Source organism: Olea europaea, chromosome 11 (genome assembly GCF_002742605.1).
Source record: "Olea europaea var. sylvestris chromosome 11, O_europaea_v1, whole genome shotgun sequence".
Lineage (NCBI taxonomy): Eukaryota > Viridiplantae > Streptophyta > Magnoliopsida > Lamiales > Oleaceae > Olea > Olea europaea.
Window position 1 is genome coordinate 22,203,383 of NC_036247.1, and position 24,270 is coordinate 22,227,652.

The 24,270-nt window shown below is 30.9% G+C and overlaps 1 protein-coding gene across 1 annotated transcript; it reads left to right on the forward strand.

Annotated features, from left to right (window-relative positions):
* The first annotated feature begins 20,382 nt into the window (after window positions 1-20,382).
* LOC111403777 (probable LRR receptor-like serine/threonine-protein kinase At2g24230) lies at window positions 20,383-23,815 on the forward strand. Its single transcript, XM_023032398.1, has one exon. The coding sequence runs from the start codon at window positions 20,965-20,967 to the stop codon at window positions 23,536-23,538; it is 2,574 nt and encodes an 857-aa protein (XP_022888166.1). The 5' UTR covers window positions 20,383-20,964; the 3' UTR covers window positions 23,539-23,815.
* The last annotated feature ends 455 nt before the right edge of the window (window positions 23,816-24,270 follow it).

Below are 24,270 nucleotides of genomic sequence, written 5' to 3' on the forward strand. Positions count from 1 at the left end.
TAATGATTTCATTTCAATACAATAGTTCTAAAATTGCATATTTACACTTCAGTTGCGTGTTTATTTCATTAGATTAGTGAAATTTCGAAATTAAGGTTTCCAATTTTGAAATTAGGGTTTTCTTTGCAATTAGGGTTTCAAATTGGGGATTTCTCCCAAAATTAGGGTTTTCACATTTAAACCAAATTTTCATTCAATTAGATTCGGTTAAGGTCACATTAGTTTAATTAGAGCTAATTCAATCCTCGTGGGAACGATACTTGGACTCATAGTCCATTTTACTACTTGTTAACGAACCGTACACTTGCGGTGAGTTTTAAAATCGAGAAGAAATATTTTGCGAACAGTACCTTATATGAGGACAATCATATTTTGGCAATGTTGGATGTTGCTCCACCAAGGGCCACCAATACGACATTCTTCGGGTATGTCATGAGTCATATGAAAGTTGTGAATGACCAATAGAGGATTTGTCACTCTTAGATAGTAAGAGATTATGATCTATATTTTATTCAGGTAAGTTGATAACGAAACCATGGTTAAGGTGTACTCATAAGTCAAAAATGAGTTTTCGACGTATATTGGCTTAATAGTGGAATGAAAGATATGATCGATAACCAAGATTGACACACTTCAATATCTCATAATCAATTGAACCATATCAACGAAGGGATTATAGTTTCATGATAAAGAACAAGTTTGATTTATCATACCACATGACATTTTTTGTTATATGTATTTGATTTATCATACCACATGACATTTTTCGTTATATGTATTGCCCTGACATATTGTTATATGTCAATTTGGGATGGCGAATGTGAATTGGTGAAAAATTAAAAGGGTGTTTTAATTTATCGATTTTGATTATGGCAAAATAATAATTCACATCATTATGCATTGTGATCGAGAATCTGATGGGTCGCACATAAAAAGAGAATTGGAAGATTGTGATTTGCCAATTAATTAATTTGACAAGCGCTGGATAAATTAATTAATTGAGCTGCTTATTTATAGGCCCGAATTAATTAATATGATTGATTAATTCATGGATCGAATTTAATTAAAGGGTTAATTAAAGATTGAAATGGGTCGGGCCAAGCATGTTTGGGCTTATATAAATACGTGACAAGGATTTTTCAATTAGTATTGATTCTCATTATTCTTGCTAGCACAAGAAGAAATTCATAATCTTATAATCTTGTTCTCTGTGTGAATCACGGTAGGAGGCTGGACAATTGAACAGCTGTGGGTGGCGAGTCAAGATTGTTGGAACGAAAGAATAGCAAAGGAGTTTGCAGATCTCGAAAAAGGTATAATCTCTATCACAGTTTCCACCTAAATACAAAGCAAATCTTTGGTGAGAATTGAAATCTGTTTTATTTTCGCTGTGCATGATAAGTAAATTCCTAACAATGGTATCAGAACCTACTTTGTGTTTGTTAGAAATTGTTTAACGTTTTGTGCAATCAAAAGTTGATTGTTGTACCTTTTTTCTAGTTTCTAGCAATTGTAAAAATTTGATTTTCATTTTTTTAAATATGATTTCAAAAAAAAATAAAAAGAATTATGGATTTGGCGGGTAGCGGGCATGGCAGCAAGGGTACACTGCTCACGCCCGCTTGCAGCAGCTGGCTCCTCTGAAGACTCCAGCGGGGCCTTCGTGCATTGCCAACAGTGGCATCACTACCACTGCTGTTGCAGTGGACAACGACATCACTGTTGCTGCTGAAGCAGTGCGAAGGCTCGGTAATTGGGTCTCCGCCAACCTAGAAGGAGTGCCGGAATAAACTACAGAAGGGCGAGCCTCCTAGGGTTTCCAAAACGGGTGAAAGATTGATTGGAGGCGGGGGCCAATTATGCAATTTGAGAAATTGCAGCCCCAGCCTACAATTTAATGTAGTGTGTCAATTTTACAATTTTAAAACAAGGACTTGTTCTAAAATTTGTTAATTGGAAAGGTTTGTTTTTAATTTTAAACTTGGGTCAATTTTCAAGATAGTGTTGAATTTGAATTTTAAAATGGTTTTAAAATTATTTTTTAGTGGGTTTAACCTATATTTTATTTTGACCCAAATTTAAAATTTTATTTAAAGTTGACGACTTTTATATTATAGTTAAAATTGGATTTTAACTAAAATATTAAACTTTGGCCCCAAATTGAATTTATTTTTATTTAGGAATGTTATCCTAGATTAAAATATTAATTCAATTTAAATTAGAGTTGGACTCTAATTTAATACTTAAATAAAATTTGGTTTTAATTAATTATTCACCCGAATGTATTCTAGAAATTAGAATTGGAGTCTAATTTTACATTTAATTAAAATTTGATTTTAATTAAATTGTCTTGTCCTAAATTTTTCTTAAAATTAGAGTTGGACTCTAATATGTTGTTTAATTAAAATTTGATTTTAATTAAATAAATTCGCCCTGAAATCTTGGAATTAGAGTTGGACTCTAATTTTGTTGTTTAATTAAAATTTGATTTTGATTAAATTCCACCGCTTTATGTTTTAAATTAAAGTTGGACTCTAATTTGATATTTAATTGAAATCTGATTATCATTAAATAGTTCGGCCCTATAATTGTGGATTAGAGTTGGACTCTAATTCGGTATTTAATTAAAACTTGATTCTAATTAAATATGCCCCACTAATTAGATTAATTAATTACTTAATTGTTTCGATTCATTTGTCTAAATATTTTAGACCACCTTGATTGTTAGAAACTTGAAACATATTTGCATATAATATTAGATGTTATATAGGGATACATTTATGTGATAAATGCATTATTAGTGGATGATTATGGACTCGACCATCTGGATATGTTGAATGATTGATTTTATTCTTGTCGTTTTGTGGGGCCTACAATCGCTTAATTATTTTGGACCTGCGAGTCCATTATTATTGTTATTATTGTGGGCCTATAAGCTCTTAATCATTTTGGACCTGTAAGTCCGTTATTATTATTGTTGTTGTTATTGTTGTTGTTGTTGTTGTTGTTGTAAGTCCAATTACACTTAGGCCCGCGTGCCAACTAGTATAGGATACAAGTTGCAACTAGACTAATTAAAGACACAAGAAGAGGAAGAAAATCATGGAGATGGTGCATTGATACTGATTCAATGCTATATCCCCTAAGAATTTACCAACTAGTCTTCCTTGCGGCTCGAGAAGACTAGATAGTAAAAGTCTATAATCGTCCACACTATTATATATATATATATATATATATATATATATATATATATATATATCGATGTTGATGAGACTTTTAAATGCAAAACTTTTCAATAAAATATTAAGTCAAGTTATTATTCACCTTCCATCATTATAGTGAAAAAATAGAGTCTCAAATCGTCTCAACTTGTTGACTACACTAAAGGCTGGTCTATTAGGGATATGTTTGATACTATGAAATATTAGATATTAAATATTAGATATTTCAAGAAGATAAATTTTAGAGGCATGTTAAGCTAACACATAAGATGTGTGAAGACAAAGAGTTGTTAGCTTCTAGGAGTTGTATAGAGATACAATTGATAATATTATCTACCCAAATGTTTTATTGAGGCTTGTTGAGTACACTCAAGATTTTAATGTAACAAATGGGATCCCAGCCCACTGGGAGTCAAGTATAGATTCCATAAATTATATTTGAGTTAAACAGTGTGAGCATAATTAATTCAATAAAAGTCAATTTTAAATTAATTGATGTATTTTGTATATTATTCTTTTTCTTTTTATCATTTATATTTATTGAATCGTGAGTAACCATGTGTATTTGAGAGGCATACTAGATGCCAACAACCAAATTAAATCTTCTTGATTGGTATCGCAATTTGAGAAATGTTCTCAGGCATGAGAAATTTTGCTGTCCTTAAGTAGCCCTTTCCAGAGATACCTAGTGATAACTCAATTAAGGACGATGTGGCTACTATAATAACACGGGGATGACACTAGTACTGCAACATGTGTTAAATTTGCATTACGTTACCTGAGTTACAAAAGCAACTTGAGAATATAGATGGTAAAGCATAATTTTTCATTTCAAAGAGTTGTATGATAATAATCATGTACAGAATGATATGAGACTTCCAAGCAACTATACCGATGCAAAGTCACAGAGGAATTTTCAGTCAATGCTCATGTACCGAAGATAATTGACATTGAGAAGTTATCTCAATTAAGTTCAATCATGAACCAGGAACTAAGTATTGACTTAGTTCTGCAATCTCTGCTAGAAAGTTACTCATATGAATTATGAATGATAAGAATGAGCTCGAATGCACACATATTGAGTTGCTGAATATGCTTAAGACTCTGAGCCCAATATCAAAGTTAGTAGTGGGCAAGCCATTGATTCCTCTAAGGGTATTAAGAGAAAGTCTAAAGGGGCTTTGAAAAAGCATTTGATACGTCTAAGAAGGTCAAAGCGAAGGATAAATACCAAATATAATGACCCTTGCTTTCGTTATAGAATGAAAGGTCATTGGAAGAAATATTTCAAAGCTTACATCTACTTCACGAGTTTTATAGGTATTTGATATCAGATGTGGATTTCATATTTATATAAATATGAAGAAACTAAATAGAAGTAGACTACTGTAAAAGAGAAGAGTTGACCTCCACATTGAAGATGAGCAAAAGTTGTTACATTGCTTGTAGGACACCAATCAACCTTGGACATAAATACTTTTAATATATAATTAATGCAATTTTATGATAGATCTATTATTTAATTAATATTCAATTAAATTAAATAATAGAGTCCGTATATTCAAATCTTGATAATTTGTTAATCACAAGGAGTTGTAATTGTGAGATACTAATTATATATAATTGAATCTTAAATCATCCGTGGTCCTAAGTAATAACAATATATGTATATTATTATTATGGATAGACCATCACATGTGACATTTATTACTTATGAAGTAAGTAGCTGATCTCACAAACTAAAGTGTGGTGACACTTAAATGAACACGTAAATGTTTTCTCTCATTACAATACACACGTTCTTCGGTATTTACAAATGAAATTCTCTCTCAACATTTACAAATGAAAACTCTCTCTATCATTTCTTTCTATGCATATTCTCCCTCTATAATTCTTCTACTTCTCGACAAATTGTTGGTACGGTCATTGATGTGGTCGGTGATTATTGGAGGAGGTTGTGACGGTGGATTGTGTTGTAGGTGGTTAGGGCACTAACGCAGAAATTTTGAGTTAGGGGACGCAATCAAACTTTGTAAAAATTAAATATTTTATTTTTGATCTTTGAATAATTCATATTTGACCCCAAAAAATACAATTTACATTTAAAAAATATTTCTTCATTAATATTTTGCTCATTACCTTCATCCATTTGATTTCAAACAATCATTTTATTAACATTTTGCTCATTACAAGAAAATGTATATTTACGTTTAAAAAATTTATAATGCATTTGGTATAAACAATCAATTTAAGCAGACGAAAGGAAAAAATATATAACTAATATTTTATACTTAATAGTTAATCAAATAAACACAATTCGTTAAATATAAACTAAATTAGGTATCATCGGTTCAGAGATATTCTATAAACATAAATAGGATAAGAGAAAATACAAATTTAGATTTTAATTAATTGAAAATTTGATTACAAAGTGAAAATTTGTAGAGAAATTAAAGACAATTTTTTAAAGATTTGAAGGTAAAAGGCGTGAAGGAAAGAGTAAAATAGAACAAGAGAAAAGATAAAAATTCAAATTTATTGTGATTTTACCCCTGTTTGATGGTGATTAAAATCAGGTTTTTAGTAAATTTTAATAAAAATTAAAAATTTAAGGATTTCATGAAATATGTTATTAAAATTAATTGTTAATTTTGATTTAGATTAAAATTTATATTTCAATCAACACCAAACAGAACTTTACCCTAAAAAAATCTCAAAAGTTGGGGGGTTGGTCTATGATGTGTGCGAATTTATTTGTGATAAACCTCTGTAACCAAGTCTTTGTTAATTGTGAATGGTGGTGACTAAGTTTGTATTAATTGTGATCAAGTTTGTATTAATTGTGATCTGTTGTGACTCTATGTGACCAAATTAACAGTGACTTGGCCATATACTATCACAAACAATCACAATGAAGGCTAACTTGGTCATGACCTCCATGCAGTATTCAAAACATTGCTACCACTTCATCACCATCACACAAATCAACTATAATGTACTATAATCACCTATAACGCACCATCACCGCCACCACGCACATATGTTCCCTAAATACAGTTGCTACCTCACCACCACCAAGCGGGTATAGTCTAACGCACCACCACCTCTTCATATTAAGGGATCTCAATATGGTTGCTTTCATTCACACAGACACACACATATGTATGTATGTATGTATGTATATCTGTGTGTGTGTTTATAGAGAGAGTTTGTAATTGGAGAGAGTGTTGTGGTAGAAAATATCTTTGTAATTTGGGGAGGGGGGGAGGGGGTGATCCAACAGTGAGGATATTATCTTATAATTATACATGTTATTATATAATAATATATTGGAATTGTCACCTAATTTGTGAAAGTATTTTATAATATTATTAGTTGTGAAACGTGATTCTTATAGTCTCGTAGTTGTGTATTTTCTCCTTTCACTAATCTTACTTTTTTTAAAAAGTAATTATCCTGGTTTATTTTTCGCTTGAATAACAATTGAAAATGGTCCAAACAATGAGCTTAAAATCAAACCCACGTGGCAATTATTGCAAGCAAAAATATAATTGTTTCATTTTGATCATTTAGAAAAACAATAATAAGCAATTGTATGAAATTGATTTTGTGAAAAGTGGGTTTTTAGAGAAAATGTGGTTAAAAATAAAGAAAAATTATGAAAAGTGTAACTAATTTTTATTAAAGAATATGTGATTGAGAATGAGAAAAATATATTTATAAAAAATCAATTGCAATCTAGAGATAATAAAACCAAGATACATTGGATCATAAAAAAATTTGGAAGAGGATGCTTCTACGCTGAAAAGAGTTGTATTTAATTTCTCATTTTAAATAAATAAATAAGAATTTCAACATGATTTTAACTATAACTTATTCTTGTAGTTAGAATACATATATAAGAAAGGATTGATTTTCTCATTTCAAATAAACCTTATACGGAGATGAAATTTGAAAGATCATTTTCAAGAGATTTTCTATTTATAAAGAGTATGTGATGTGTAATAGAGATCGTCTATAAATTTAGAAAGTAGTTTTTTTTCGAACTTCAACAATGCTCTCTATTTTGACTATTCATTTGTATTTTTCAATAAATTTAGCTCCTATTTGAAAGTGATTATTGTCAAATCATTTTTCCACAGTACTCACTTTATTTGCACATTCTAAATAAATTATTTTTCACATTATCCATATTTTTTTCTATTTTTTATTCACATAAAAAAATCACTTTCACATACGCCCTTATTGATTTCTCCTGATCTGTTATTTAATATTTATTTTCTATATGTCAATAATCGATCAATTCAAATATGATTGTGATAATTTAAGAAGTGGATTATCGAAATCTATATTTTTTAAATGAAATAATTATAAAATAAGAATAGAGAGTGAGTTTCTATTTTAAAATATTGAAAGTGTTTTTTTAAATTTATTTTTAGGTGTTGACTTTCTAAAATAGAAATCATCACGTAGTTAGAGAATATCTTGTAAACGCCCAAATAATGTAAAAAAAGGGAAAAATAACACAGTATCCCACAAAATGTTGCGAGTAACTACACGAACAAAATTTTTAAAATGGAACAAAAAGAATCTACCCCGATACTATACAAGTATTAATAAAGCTAACGAACTTATGGTTACGACTTACGTGTTACAATGACAATATATAAACCAAAAAGCTTCTAGACCCAACTTCTTTGTATACACATTAATATCTTAAACATTCTGCGTAATGTGGTTGATTAACTACACAAACAAACATTTGAAAATGATTACAAAAATCCCACAAAATGTCGCGAGTAACAAAACATTTGAAAATAAAACAAAAGAATCTACTCCGATATTATACAAGCTAGTAAACCTATAGTTGGCTTCTACTCACAATTTATTCGAATGTATATTAATATCTTAATAATTAAACTAGTCCTTGTTCTGCAATATGAATAGCATCTTCGACTTTAAATAATTAAGAATGAGTAGCCTCTCACGAGTCGGGCGCTACTGATGATTGTAATGGAGCACAATTTTCATGATCATGACAAAAAATGTTAAAATTACAACAAGTAGTTGGGCTTAACGCAGGCTTGAAGTATGTGAGTTTATCTTCAAAATGGGATTTTGTGTCATGGCAATTATCAGTCACCCATGCTCATCACTCTTGCCTTCACGGTGAAGGAAATGTACGATTGCACTGATTGTAATAAACTTGTATAATTCAATAGGAGCAAGTGGGAATTGAGTTCCAAATTATTAAGTCTTTAACACGACAAAAATTTTATACAATTAAATTTATTAATTTTGTATGCTATATATTTATATTTTAAAATTTAGGGACTAAAGAGAAATAGTTATTTTTAAATGCTTATACTTTCATTTGGGTCAAATAATTAGATTTCGATATAGCAAAGATAAGTATATCAATATTCGAAATTTGCTTTTCTGGAGTACCAAAGGCAAGCATGACATCATTATGAACATAAAGTCTCTTTTTGTAGATCCTAATTAATTAGAAATCTCCGACTCGAGAAAAAGTTATTTTTTATAAGAACACATTAAGTTATACCCAATTGAAAGAAAATGGGATAAATAGAATTTTACATAATTTATAAACCAATTCAATTTCTCCGCAAGATAGATATTAATCATTTCCTTTTTTGTTTTATATTAATTCTAAATCAATTATTTGAAAGTAATTCTTATCCAAATTCTATCTTTATAGTTGTTAGTAAATCTACTTTTGGTGAGATAAGTATTAATTATATATTTTATACCAATCTACAATTTACTAACTTGAAGTTAATTTTACAAACACGTTCACTAGCTACTATTACTATCCCACTTCCAAAGTGATATTGGGACTAAAATTGCAAGACTATAAATTATACCATTTGTTGTAAAATAATGATATAATTATTGATGATTATTTAGTATTATCATGATACATGAATAAATCTTGTCTAGTTTAGAAGATCTATTTTACTCCAATTGTAACTCTTATTTTGGACCCTATAAATATAGGACATTGCTTCATAATAATACACAATTGAGTTTTAACTCTTTATTTCTTCTCTTATTTTCTCTCTCCCCTTTAGTTTTATAATACGTTATTAGCACGATTCTCTCAAAATCAAAGTAAATTAGGTAGAAAGTAATAATTTTTATAAATAGAATCACGTGTACCAAAGTTAATTTGGCAACATGTGAATTCTATCTTATGTATGCATTAATTCAACTTCGTCCAGTTCACGTCCAATTTTTTTCATGGTACCAATCAAAATTTGGAGGCTGTTTCGTCCACTACAATTCATTAATTTATTATGTGGTAATCAATTTCATGAAGTAACAATCATTAGATGCTAATGTCATGGCATTCATTAGATGCTTATGAATTCATCTTTAATCCATGGTTTTATGCGGCACTACTAGGAGTTTTCAATTCTTGAATTTGAATTCGTGCCAATTTAGGTCAATTTGAGGTGAAAAAAATTGTACACCCTGTTTTAATTCATGTATACGTGTAGCATTAGATGTATTAATTTCTGTAATTCTTTCTTTAATTTTTTTTATGGATGTAAAATATATGTTTGTGGTGAAGAATAACTATAAAGCATATCTTTTCAAGATTTTTTTTTATACATGTTTGGTAATTAATTTAAAATATAAATTCATATCCAATCTATTTGGTAACTATTTTTATTTGCATGATAATTAATATTCTTTAACTTGATTATATATTTGTGTTGTTCTATCATAAATTTTAAATTAATATTCTATCATATTGTTGCTCATGAAGTAGCACAATATTATAATTAATATTCTAGAAGAATATTAATCGAATATCTATCTATTATAAATAGTTTGTTGATACTTCTGAAGTAACACAATATTATAATTAATATTCTTGAAGAATATTACATGTTCCTGAAAAGCATAAATTATATTTTTCAATATTCCAGAAGAATATTGACGTATTGATCTTGAAGAAATAATAATAAAATACAACGTGCTCCTGAAGTAGCATATGTTTTGAAGAAAATATTATTTTAATGTTTATCCCTGAAGGAAAACAAGTAACTTATGTTATTGACTACTTAATTAATCATTATATAATATTTAATCACATTCTTCAAAACTAATTGTATTTTCTTTATTATGTAGATAATCAAATGGCAAACATCACGAAACTCAAGTTTGTTGCACGTGATATATCTGACAAAAATTATCTATCATGGGTATTCGATGATAATATTTATCTTGTCTCAAAAGGTTTGAGAGAGACAATAAAAGAAGAAAACAAAGAATCCCTACAAGATCGTGTAAAAGTACTTATCTTCCTTCGTTATCATCTTCACGATGGGTTGAAAATTGAATATCTCACTGAAAATGATCCACGGGTTCTTTGAAAAAAATTAACTGAGAGATTTGATCATCAGAGTCTGGATGCACATTCGTGTGCAAGACTTCAAAACTATTAGTAAGTACAATTCTGAATTGTTCAGAATATGTTCAAAATTGATATTGTGTGGAGAAAAAATCACTGATGAAAACATGTTGGAAAAAATATTTTTTCACCTTTCACGCTTTGAATGTGCTCCTGCAGTAGCAATATCGTCAGCGTGATTTCAAAAAGTACCCAGAACTTATATCTTGCCTGCTTGTTATTGAACATAATAATGAACTGCTAATGAAAAATTATGGGTTACATCTAACTGGTTCTGTACCATTGCCTGAAGCAAATGCAATATCAAAACGTGGACGTGGACACAGAGTTTGGACATGGACGAAATAATCAACAGATTTATCAACAACAAGACAACAATTTCAAAAGGTACAAAGTAAACGAAAGTGGCACACCTAAAAGAGTACACGAAAAAAGTTGCTTTAAATGTGGAATGAAAGGGCATCGGACACGTACCTGTCGTACGGCAAAACACCTTGTGGATCTCTATCAAAAATCAATCAAGAGAAAGGAAAAAGTGAAGATAAATTTTGCTGATTATAATTATCCAATTGATGTGAATCATTTAGATGTCTCCGATTTCTTTGATGATCCAAATGGGAATATTGATCATTTAATTGGGGTGGTGTAATGGAATATATATATTAGTTTTTTTCCTAGTATTTCCCTTTATTTTAAAAATTTAATTTGAAATATGTTTTTACTTTTTGCAAAAATTTTGAACTTGATTATACATCGTTAATTTCACAGTATTCATTGTGTTATCATTTTAAATTTAAATTCAAGTTTTTTTAATCTATTTTGTTATATTGATAGACTCATAATGGATTGTCAAAACACCTGCTTGATTGATAGTGCAACTACACATACTATTCTTCAAGACAAAAAAAAATTTTTGGACTTAACATTGAAAGAAAATAATGTCAATATAATATCAGGTGCATCAAATATCGTTGAAGGCTTCGGAAGAGCTTTTATTATTTTACCAAATAATACAAAATTATATATTGACAATATACTTTATTCTAGCAAATTCAGAAAAATTTGCTTAGTTTTAAAGATATCCACTGCAATGAATATCATATTGAGACTATGTAAGAAAATAATATTGAATATCATTGCATAACCTCTTTTGTATTTGATCAGAAGCTGATAAAAGAAAAATTTTATACACTCCCATCTGACATGTATTATACATTTATAAAAATTGTTGAATCAAATAATGTCATGAACTAGAAGTTCATTGATCCAAAAAGTTTTATTCTTTGGCATAATCGACTTAGACATCTAGAAGCTATAATGATGCATTGAATAATAAACAATTCACATGGACATCCTTTAAAGAACCAGAAGATTCTTTTACTTAATGACTATCCATGTGTAGCTTGTTTGCAAGGCAAGTAAGTCGTTAGACCTTCAACTACAAAGGTCAATATTGAATCTCCAACTTTCTTGGAAAGAATTCATGGAGATATGTGTGGGCCAATATACGCACCATGTTGATCATTTCATTATTTTATACTATTAATTAAATCTTCTACTAAATGGTTACATGTTTGCCTACTTTCCACTAAGAACGTAGCATTTGCTAGACTACTTGCTCAAATTATAAAATTACGAGCACAACTTTTCGATTACTCAATTAAAACTATTCGCCTTAACAATGTTGTTGAATGTAGATCACAAGCATTTGATGATTATTGTATGTCAATCGGGATTGTAATTGAACATTCAGTTGCGCATGTCCATACACAAAATGGTTTGGCAGAATTATTTATTAAACGCCTACAACTTATTGCTAGACTATTACTTACTTATGAAAACAAAACTCCTACCTTCTGTATGGGGTCATGTCATATTACATGTTGCATCATTGGTTTATATTAGACCAACTGCCTATTATCAATATTCACTTTTGCAACTGGCATTTGGTTATGAACCTGATATTTCTCACCTACAGGTCTTTGGTTGTGCTTTTCAAGTCCCTATTTCACCCCCACAATGTACTAAAATGGGTCCCCAACAAAGACTTAGAATTTATGTGGATTTTGATTCACCATCAATTATTAGGTATCTTGAGCCTTCAATGGGTGACTTATTTACTGTGCGTTTTGCAGATTGTCATTTTGATGAAATGACTTTCTCAACTTTGGGAGAAGAAAAACTACATCCAGAAAAATAAGGTAAAATTACTTGGAATGAAGCAACTCTATCTCATTTTGATTCCCGCCACAACCAATTTGAGCAAGAGGTTGAAAAAATCTTTTATTTGCAAAGAATTGCAAATCAATTACCTCATGTATTTGTTGACATAAGAAAAGTGACAAAATCATATGTTCCAGCAAAAAATATTCTAACAAAAATTGATGTCTATGTAGGACAATCTATTGTAACAAATGAATCTCAAATATGCCAGAAGCGTGATCGACCAGTTGGTTCAAAAGACTCTATACCTCGAAAAAGAAAAGTACATGAGAAAAATCAACCAAAAATTTCGGAAGAAGTCACATTAGAAAAGATTGATCAATCAGATATTGAAAATATGGTTCCTGAAGAACCACAAGTATCCAAAAATAATGAGATTTCAATAAATTATATGTTATCTCATAAATTATGGGAACAAAATAATGTTGTTATAGACAATATTTTCGCCTTTAATGTGACTCTTGATATTATGCAAAATGAGGATCCTGAACCACAGTCGGTTAAAGACTGTCAAAATAGAAATGATTGGTCAAAATGGAAAGAAGTCATACAGGCGAAATTGAATTCTTTGGAGAAACGAAAAATATTTGGACCTGTAGTTTGAACACCTGAAAATGTAATCTATGTTGAATACAAATGAGTTTTTGTATGAAAGATGAATGAAAATAATGAAATTACAAGGTACAAAGCCTGACTAGTAGCTCAAGATTTCTCACAAAGACCAGGAATTGATTATGAAGAAATATATTCTCTCGTAATGAACACCATCGCTTTTCGATTTTTAATTAGTTTGACCATATCACAAAAGCTTGATATGCACCTTATGGATGCAGTAACTGCATATTTGTATGGTTCACTTGATAGTGACATATATATGAAAGTCCCTGAAGGACTTAAGGTATCAAGAACAAATGATTCATAGCCAAGAAACATGTTTTTAATTTAATTGCAAAGGTCATTATATGGATTAAAACAATTCGGACGCATGTGATATAATCACCGTAGCGAATATTTGTTGAATGAGGGTTATAAAAATGACGATATCTGTTTGTGTGTTTTCATAAAGAAAACAAATAGTGAATTTGCAATTGTGGCAGTTTATGTTGACGATTTAAATTTAATTGGAACTCTTGAAGAGCTCAACAAAACTGCTGATTATTTGAAAAATGAATTTGAGATGAAGGATTTGGGAAAAATAAAATTTTGTCTTGGATTGTAGATTGAACATTTCGCAGATGGATTATTTGTTCACCAATCTACGTATACAAAAAAAAGTTTTAAAACGTTTTTACATAGATAATGCACCTCCATTAGCATCAACTATAGTTGTTCGATCACTTGATGTGAAAAAATATCAATTTCGTCCATTTGAAGATGGAGAAAAAGTAATTGGAGCATTAACTTATTTTGCAAATTGCACTCGACTCGACATAGCTTTTTCTGTAAATCTTCTTGCAAGATATAGCTCTACACCAACTCAAAGACATTGGAATGGTGTTAAACATATTTTTCGTTACTTAAAGGGTACCATTGATTTGAGATTATTTTATTTTCAAAAGTCAAGATCTGCTTTAGTGGGATATGCAGATGCAGGTTATCTATATGACCCGCATAAAGCTAAATCACAAACAAATTATGTATTTACACGTGGAAGAATAGCTATATCATGGAGATCTGTGAAACAATCATTCATAGCCACATCCTCAAATTATTCTAAAATTATTGCAACCCACGAAGCAGGCCGAGAATGTGAGTGATTGAGAAACATGACTATCATATCCAAGCATTATGCGGATTAACTTCAACAAGGAATAGTCCAACAATTTTGTATGCGGCTTGTATTGCACAACTCAAAGAAGACTATATCAAAGGTGACAGAACGAAGCATATTTCTCCAAAATTCTTTCATACACATGAGCTTAAAAAGAATAGGACATCGATATCCAACATATCGCTCAAGTGACAATGCGGCCAATTTATTCACAAAAGCACTGCCAACATCTACATTTAAGAAATTAGTTCAAAAGATTGAAATGCGTCGACTCAAAGATTTTCAGTGATCAACATCAGGAGGAGTAGCTGTACTCTTTTTCCTTCACTTATATTTTATCCCACTAGGTTTTCCTAACAAAGTTTTAATGAAGCAGCATTTATTTTTAGTACTTCAAAATAACTATACTTTTTTTTCCTTTGTTTGATTTTTTATCAAACAAGGTTTTAAGGAGGCAGTTGTTGTACAAATAATCATCAAAGGGGGAATGTTGTAAAATAACGAAATAAGTATTGATGATTATTTAGTGTTATCATGATACATGGATAAATCTTATCTAGTTTAGAAGATCTATTTTATTTTAATTGTAACTCTTATTTTGGACCCTATAAATATAGGACATTGGTTCATAATAATACACAATTGAGTTTTAACTTTCTATTTCTTCTTTTATTTTTTCTCTTCCTTTAGTTTTATAACACCATTCAATAATTAGTTCAAAACAAAAACTAAATAAAAAAGTGTGAAAACGTAAAAAATTAAAAACCCTTTTTTATAGGAGTGGGTGCGATCCGATTCTAAAAGGAACCGAACCGAACCGAATACCAACGAGAATTTTAGAAATGGAACCATTGGTTCCATTGTTAGCTATGGAACTGAACCGGAACCGAGCCAATCGGTTTCGGTTCGGTCCGATCCGGTTCTTTACATAAAGATGTCAAAATAAAATGTTTACTAATAAGAAATCTAAAGAAAGTATCAATGTGATACTTTTAAATATATATAGAAGAACCGAATATATTATACAAAGATTAAAAGAAAACTAAGTATACAAATTTAAAAAAAAATATGCAAATAATATAAGTTACTATTATCAAACAAATATTAACTTATATAAACCGTCTAGTACTTCAATGATTAAACAAACTTTCATCAAAATGAAAACAAAATAAAAGTGTTTGAAGAGTAAATCATATATTTTACTGAAAAAAATGCCAACTGAAGGGTCCCTTTTTAACATTTTCTTGAGCCTTCAGGTAATCACAATTCAGTATTTTTCTCAATTATTTAATTAAAAAGTGACATATGAACTATATACATAAACATTCGTTTTATTTCCATATGTCACTGCCTTTTGCTTATGCTGTTATACTATAATTTTTTTTTTAAATTTTGTTTTACTTTGATGGAAGTTTCTTTTCACTTTAAGAGTAAGTCATATATATTACCAATTTGGTTTCGGGACAAATTGGAGAGTAAGTCTTATATTTTACCAAAAAAGAAAAAAATGCCCACTAAAAAAAATTCTATAAGAACCGTTCGGTTCCCCGCGGTTCCCATACTAGAACCAAGAACCAGACCGAAACCGATCGGTTCTTAATAATTTGTCTCGAAACCAAATTATTTTTTAGAAGAATCGGAACCGAATTGGCCGATTCTAAATGGTTCCGATCCGGTTCCACCGGTTCCGGGAAAAAATATCCACTCCTACTTTTTTATTTTAAAAAATATAAGTTAGGCTGGCATGAACATGTAGCAGCAGCAATATAGTATGGAATGATTTTTTCACACTCTTTCCCCCTTTTTCTACTTCCCAAATCAGTGCAAATCATTATCACCGTCTAAAAGGATTTTTCGAAGGAAGCAAAAACGTGGAAGAATTACTATACCCGTTGAGAATTCAAATTTTTTAATTCACGGGATGAATATATAATACATAGGAAATATTAAAAGCCAAAAAGAAAAAAAGTATTTTAAAATAAGTAATTATATGATTACATACTGAAATTTAAAAGCAAAAAGATAGACAAATGAGAAATATAACGTAGAGTCTGCACTTTTTTTCTTTCTCAAAAATGGTCCATAAAGTAGGTGGTATGGTTTAGTACCATTATAAAACTGCAACTTGACCTTTTACAGAACATTTTAACTTATTTTTTTTAGAAAACAAGTTTAAATAATTTTAATTTTATAGTCCAGAAAAATAAATAAATATTTGAGGCAGAAGTCAAAAGAATAACTAACTTTATTTTATTTTTTGGACGCTTTCACTCATATTGTTTACAATTTACAGTTTAATTTTTAAGGCGATGCTTGCTAAAATGGAAAAAAAATACAGTAAAATAGTTGCATTAATTAAGTTGCCGTTTCAATTTCAAGTGTTTATACAGGATACTAGCACTTGTGTCGTTTGAGTTTTACCGGAGTTAGATTTGGAGAGAGTGTGCAACCATACATGAATAACATCATACTCACGATTCTTGAATTGTTAATCGTTATCAAATTGTCTTGATATTTTGGTAGTTCTGGTGTACAACTACCTAGATCTTAACTCAATGTCAAGTGCTTTATAGGCTATAGCATTGTGTTACAACGAAATGGTTATGTTTTTTACTTCGAGACAAGATTCTTTGCAATTATTTAGAGTTAAATGTTTCATTAGTCATTGAACTTATATTTTTGTCACGTTTTACTCATTTAATTTTAAAATATCGAGTGGTTACTAAATGTTAACGCATTGCATTCTATCAATCCACTTATCATATTTTATATATCATTGAACTTTAAAATATTTGTAAGTGGTCACTGAATTTTATTACATTGCACTTTGTTACTCACCCATCATATTTCATTAGTCACTGAACTTATGTCTACTACCCCTTACTCAATGAATTCTAAAATAATTTCGATTGGTAATTGAACTTCATAATCTTATCTGAGTAAAATTATTTTTCTATGAGATTTGATCTAGATAATAAAATAAAATAAATTATCAAATAGATTATAAAACTCTCAATCTAAGACAAGAATATCGATATTGAAAGAAAGAAAAAATTTCTCTAGTCTTCTATAGTTGTGTACAAAGAGATAAAAGAATGCTAGTTTCAAACTGACAAAAGTCTTTAAAAAAGATTATAATCTTCTTTTACGTCGAGAAAATAAATAAAAAATGATTTCTTTATATTGATTAAGATCTTAAACACAAATCAATAAAATAAAAAATTATGTCTCAATCTGAAAGTAAAATTTTCGATTTAAAATCAATAATATCAATGAAGACTACCAAAATATAATTCTTAAAAATGTCACAAGATAATTCAATAGAAATGGATGGCTTTGTTTTCGTGTATGGTATTTTACACTTCAAAATTTTCAATTTGAACAGTTATATTCAGTGAAAAAAGTTCAGTGATCACTCAGTCAAGTTACAATATCCGTCCTTGAGATATGTGCTACAGTCCTATTCGAAATTGGTCGAGGAGTTCGATAATGTTAAACCATCATGACATCTTGGTCGTAGCCTATAACCTAGATCATCATTGCTTGTAGCCTATGCGGTCATATTATTCTCCTAATCAGTTGACATAAAAGGTGTAGACGTTAATGGTAACGCCTTTCTATCTCTAATTGGTTACAAGGGTGCCACTGGCATCATCGAGGAAACACTGCTATTTCATCATAATGATATCTCTAAACGACGACTTCTTAGGCTATCTTGACTAGGTGAGTCTTGTAATCCAATGTCAAAATTTGACTTTTCTTGACAAATTAGTCTCTTTAATTACCTTGATATAGAGTCACATTTGATCTAAGGTGAGGGATCTATTCTTGAGATATGGAATTGTATTCTTTGTAGACATCGGTGTACAAACAAGCTCTTATTTCTTGGCCTGCTGGAATATATTCTGTGATTTACCTCCCTCACGATACTCCAAAGGCGGGGCGATGAAGACCCTCAATGTTGGGGTTCAACCTTCTTCTTCTTCTTCTTCTTTTTTTTTTTTTTTTTTTTTTTTTTTTTTTTTTTTCTCCTTACATTTGATTCAAGGTGTCCTATCAGGATTGGACGCCAAAAGTAGAAAACGTGTGTCGACTTCTCCATTTGTCCTCTTCACACTGATTTGATATGTCCTTAAATATCATAGCATTAATTTATAATTTTTTTTTTTTTTACTCCCTTCAATGACTTTCCAATCCATCACATAAAGAGGTTAGTAAAACGGGCCGATAATATCAATAATTTCTTTACGCAATTTACTAGAGAAATAATGTTTGTTATGTTGCCTCTTCATATCGTAAAATAATTCACTACAGAAAAAATAAATAATTATGGTATTAATGTGCTTTGATTTCTTCCAATCCGACTCATCAAAATTATTGAATTTATCATTTCTACGACATCACTGATTTGTTACATCTCTTTATTTAGACATTAAATAAGATTTTCTATATTTTTCTTAGTAAATGACCATTACTATTTGTCTTAATTAAAGAGGATTTGTATCATTTTAATACCTTTGAAAAATTGAAATTTTCTCCGCACACACCACACGGTGACATTGGCAAAGAGGTCATGTAGTTAATTCAAGAACATCGTAGTGTAATAGAATTAACGACACTTCAATGAATTTAAAAAAAAAAAATGGAGAATAATTTTAGGAAAAAAAAAAAAAAAAAAAAACTGGAATCTGCTAATCAGTTGAATCCCCACAAAAGTTTGACGATAAGTAGTGTACTTTTGGAAGGTAATAGAAGGAAGCAAACTTTACATTTCCCAAATTGAAGCATGGCCGAAGGAAAGTCGGCTTTTACTTTTACCACTTTTCCTTTATAATAGTAAAGATCCTTTATAATATGAAGTTTATATATATATATATATATATATATATATATATAAACTTCATATTTTAATTCTTTATTTTGCTTTTTCTGAGAAGTATTTATTGATTTATTCTCATTTTTTATGTAACATGTATTTTTTTCATTTTAATAGACAATCAACTCAAATATGATTTAAATAATTTAAGAAGTAGGATATTGAATTTAATAGCTAATTAAATGCAATTATTATAAAGTAAGATTCAAGTCTATTTTAACTATTTTAAAAAGTTAAAATAGAGAGGTCTTGAAGCTTATTTTTAAGCATAAAGAATATTTAATTTAAAGATTTTTTTTTGAAAATGTTCAAGATTTGGCCCCACTTTTAAATTATTGTTTTCTTCAAATTTGTTTTTATTCAAATACTTTATGAGATTCATAATTATATCAACTTTTCAATTATTAGTCTGTTTGGGAGTGATTTTTTTGCCCAAAAAATTGATTTGTAACCATTATTTCACTATTTCAATTGTCATATTTAACTTCTTTTCTCACAGATGGACTCCACTTTTCTGCTAACGATCAAAAAATCAATTATAAAAATCACTCCTAAATAGGCTCTGTATATTTCGTCAATTTCTATTAAACTTTATTAAAAATATAATTTTTAACTAAATCAAATTGGGGCAAATTTATATTCCTTTAATTACATTAATTTGGAATACTTTTAGCATAGAATCGATTGTGAGAAAAAGTCAAAAAAATAAATAAATAAATAAATAAACAGTGAAAGTGAAATGCAAAATCATTGAATTCCACCCAACAGCCCACTGATTAATTCACCAACCCCAAAACAGTGCCAATATCTTTGACATTTATGAAGCCCAAATTCTGACCACTGTGTGTGTACTGTCTGTTTATTTTATTTTTAAGAAACACAAACAATTTAAACATTAATCCCTCACTCACTCCTCCCCATATCTGTAACCTGCCCTTTTTGTTTAGAAGAGTTTCGTTTGCCGTAAGTTTGCATTTTCTGATTGTGTGAGTAACTTAACAAACAAATATAAAACAATTGCAGTGACAGTTCATTAGAACCTGAAAGGGCAAACATTGAAAATTTCTATTGTCTCCCACAATTTTATTTGTTTTTCAGTAGCAGGTTTCATGCGCATAGCCTGTTTACTGCTGTATACTTGCTATTTTCAGTTTCTGGGGTACTGAAAGCAAAGCAAACTATTTTTTAATAGTTTGTTGAAAGGTGAAAGTTATTGTTCTACGGTGGTGGTGGTGGTTTTGTTTATAGATTTATGGAATTATTGGTGTTGCCGCCTCGCAGAAGCCAAAAGTAGCCGCAGAAACATTTATGATACAAAATTGGTTGAATTAAAGGTCAGAGAGAAAAGGGTTTTGGGGTAGTTGGTCTTGGAGGGGGTTAGGTACTGTTTCTTTTTTGTTCTTTCTGCTATTTTTGGCCTAATCCAAAAATGGGATTTGGTTTTCTTGGTTCTTTTTTGCTTCTAACGCTGTTCTTTAAGCCTTTGGTTTCTGAACAACCCAATACAGATGGGTCATTTATCTTTGATTTCTTGCAAAAAATGTACTCAAATTCTTCCAAAGATTATAACTTTTCTGGCCCTTTTTGTTCATGGAGGGGTGTGTCTTGCGATACCAAAAGAGAGAATGTTGTGAAATTGGAAGCAACTAGTTTCGGTTTGTCTGGTGTGATTCCTGACAACACAATCGGGAAATTGACAAAGCTTGAAACTTTGGATCTGAGTAGTAACAAAATCACTGCTTTGCCATCTGATTTCTGGAGTTTGGGTACACTGAAGAATCTTAATCTCTCCTTTAACCAATTTTCTGGAAATCTCCCTAGTAGCATGGGCAATTTTGGTCGACTCCAAAGTTTGGATCTCTCTTTCAACAATTTCTCTGGGAGTATCCCTGAAGCAATAAGCTCTCTAGTCAGCTTGCAAGTTCTCAATCTCAGTCAGAATGGATTTGACTCAACCATTCCTTTGGGGATCTCACAATGCAGATCCTTGGTTTCCATTGATCTTTCCAAGAACAAGCTCAATGGCTCTCTTCCTCGTGATTTTGGTGCTGCATTGACGAAGCTGGAATTCTTGAACCTGGCTGTTAATGAGATTGAGGGCCGAGATACGAATTTTTTGGGGATGAAATTTATCAGATATCTTAATATTTCAGGTAATCTTTTTAAGGGTTCAGTTGTTGATGTCTTTGAAGGGCCTCTGGAGGTGATTGATTTGAGCAGAAACCAATTTCAAGGCCACATTGCTGAGGTAAATTTCAGTTCCACCTTCAATTGGTCCAAGTTGGTTTACTTGGATTTATCTGGTAATCAGCTTAGTGGAAAGTTTTTCAGTGGCTTGATTTATGCTCCTAATCTCAAATACCTTAATCTTGCTCAAAACAGATTCACCAAACAACAATTTTTGTCAATTAATATGCTCTTCAATTTAGAGTATCTAAATTTGTCTAGTACTAATTTGATTGGTGAAATTCCGAGTAATATCTCATATTTGAGTAGTTTGAAAACCCTTGATCTTTCAAAAAACCATTTGAGAAACCATATTCCTCCTTTCGGTATCAAGAACCTTCTAGTTCTTGATGTTTCTTACAACAATTTAACCGGAGACATCCCATTGATGCTTTTAGGAGGACTCCGAGAGATGGAGAGGTTTAATTTCTCTTATAACAACCTAAGCTTTTGTGGTTCACAAATTCCATCTGAAACCCTCCAATCCGCTTTCATTGGGTCGATGAACAGCTGCCCTATTGCTGCAAACCCAGCCTTCTTTAAAAGGAAATCTCAGAAGCATAGGGGACTAAAGCTTGCCCTGGCTCTTACCCTCTCAATGGTTTCTCTGCTTGTGGGGTTGCTCTTTTTAGCCTTTGGATGTCGAAGAAAAACCAGAAATTGGACAGTGAAACAGAATTCCTATAAAGAAGAACAAACTATCTCGGGACCCTTCTCGTTCCAGACTGATTCAACCACTTGGGTAGCTGATGTTAAGCAAGCAACGTCTGTTCCAGTTGTAATCTTTGAAAAGCCGTTGCTTAATTTTACATTTGCAGACCTCTTGACTGCAACTTGTCACTTTGATCGGGGCTCGTTGTTGGCTGAAGGGAGATTTGGGCCGGTTTATGGTGGACTATTACCGGGAGGAGTTCATGTGGCTGTTACAGTTCTAGTCCATGGTTCGATTATAACTGATGATGAAGCTGCAAGAGAGCTTGAGTATCTTGGTCGAATAAAACATCCTAATCTTGTTCCTCTAACTGGATATTGCTTGGCTGGAGAGCAGAGGATTGCGATTTATGAGTACATGGAAAATGGAAATCTACAAAACTTGCTGTACGATTTACCACTTGGTGTTCAAACTACAGAAGACTGGACCAATGACACTTGGGAAGAAGATGAAAATAATGGGATACAAAATGTTGGGACAAAAGGATCACTAATAACTTGGAGATTTAGGCACAAAATTGCACTTGGCACAGCTCGTGCACTAGCATTTCTTCATCATGGCTGCTCGCCTCCAATTATACACAAAGATGTCAAAGCAAGCAGTGTTTATCTCGACTCAAACTTGGAACCACGAATTTCAGACTTTGGACTCGCTAGAATTTTCGGGAATGAGCCTGACTCCGAGATAGCCGGTGGTTCACCAGGGTATGTGCCACCGGAATTTCTTCAGCCAGAAACCAGCTCCCTAAAGGACCCATCACCAAAATCTGATGTTTATGGATTTGGAGTAATTCTTTTTGAACTAATTACAGGGAAAAAGCCTGTTGAAGATGATTATCCAGATGAAAAGGAAGCATCTTTAATAAGTTGGGTGAGAGGTCTAGTAAGGACGAATCATGCATCACAAGCTATTGATCCCAAAATTCGTGGAACAGGACCAGAGGAACAAATAGTTGAGGCCTTGAAGATTGGATATCTATGCACAGCTGAACTTCCTTCAAAGCGGCCCAGTATGCAACAGGTAGTTGGACTACTGAAGGATCTTGAACCAATCACACAAAAATGAATAGAAGAGAATGTTCAGATTTTGACAAACTTTTGTTAGTTTTTTCATGTGATGAACTCTCCCTTGCTGCAATGAAGATATCAAACAGCAGCTTTAGTTTTATTTGCAACTCTGCCTTGTTATCGTATATGTTGTTGTTGGTTGCTAAATGCTTGATTCATTTAACTTGATCCTTAAGGATCATATTGTTCATGCATTTTTAATTTTTTTGTTGATATTCTCTAAATTCTTGTATGGATTTTAATCTTTCGACAGATAAACGGAATTATTACATATCTGTATTTATGCATTTCACGTATATCGTTGACAAAGAATAGAGATTGTCCGTTCACATTCCCCTTTATGCTAAATCTATAGACGCTTCTTGTGGATTCTTAATACTACATTAGATATAACCCTTGTGTGCTTGTGATTGTATTTTCTCATGGAGGAATTTGTTTGTATTAGTATATTCTGGTGGACCTGGTGGTAGTTGTGGGCAAAAATGGAGTTTTGGGAGTCATAATCTATAAACAAATCATGGAGGAACACTGGTCCCCAAGAGTCATGTTCTGAAGTATTTTAAATCTATTTGCAAACCAGGCAATAATCATAAATAGCATGAAGGTAACTGTAATAACTAAATGGACTAATTACTGGAAACTCATTTCTGGTAAGAAATTATTATCCTCTGTCATATTCTTCTAGTAAGAATATATATTCTCTTCTGGCAGTCGGAATTTCAAAGCATAC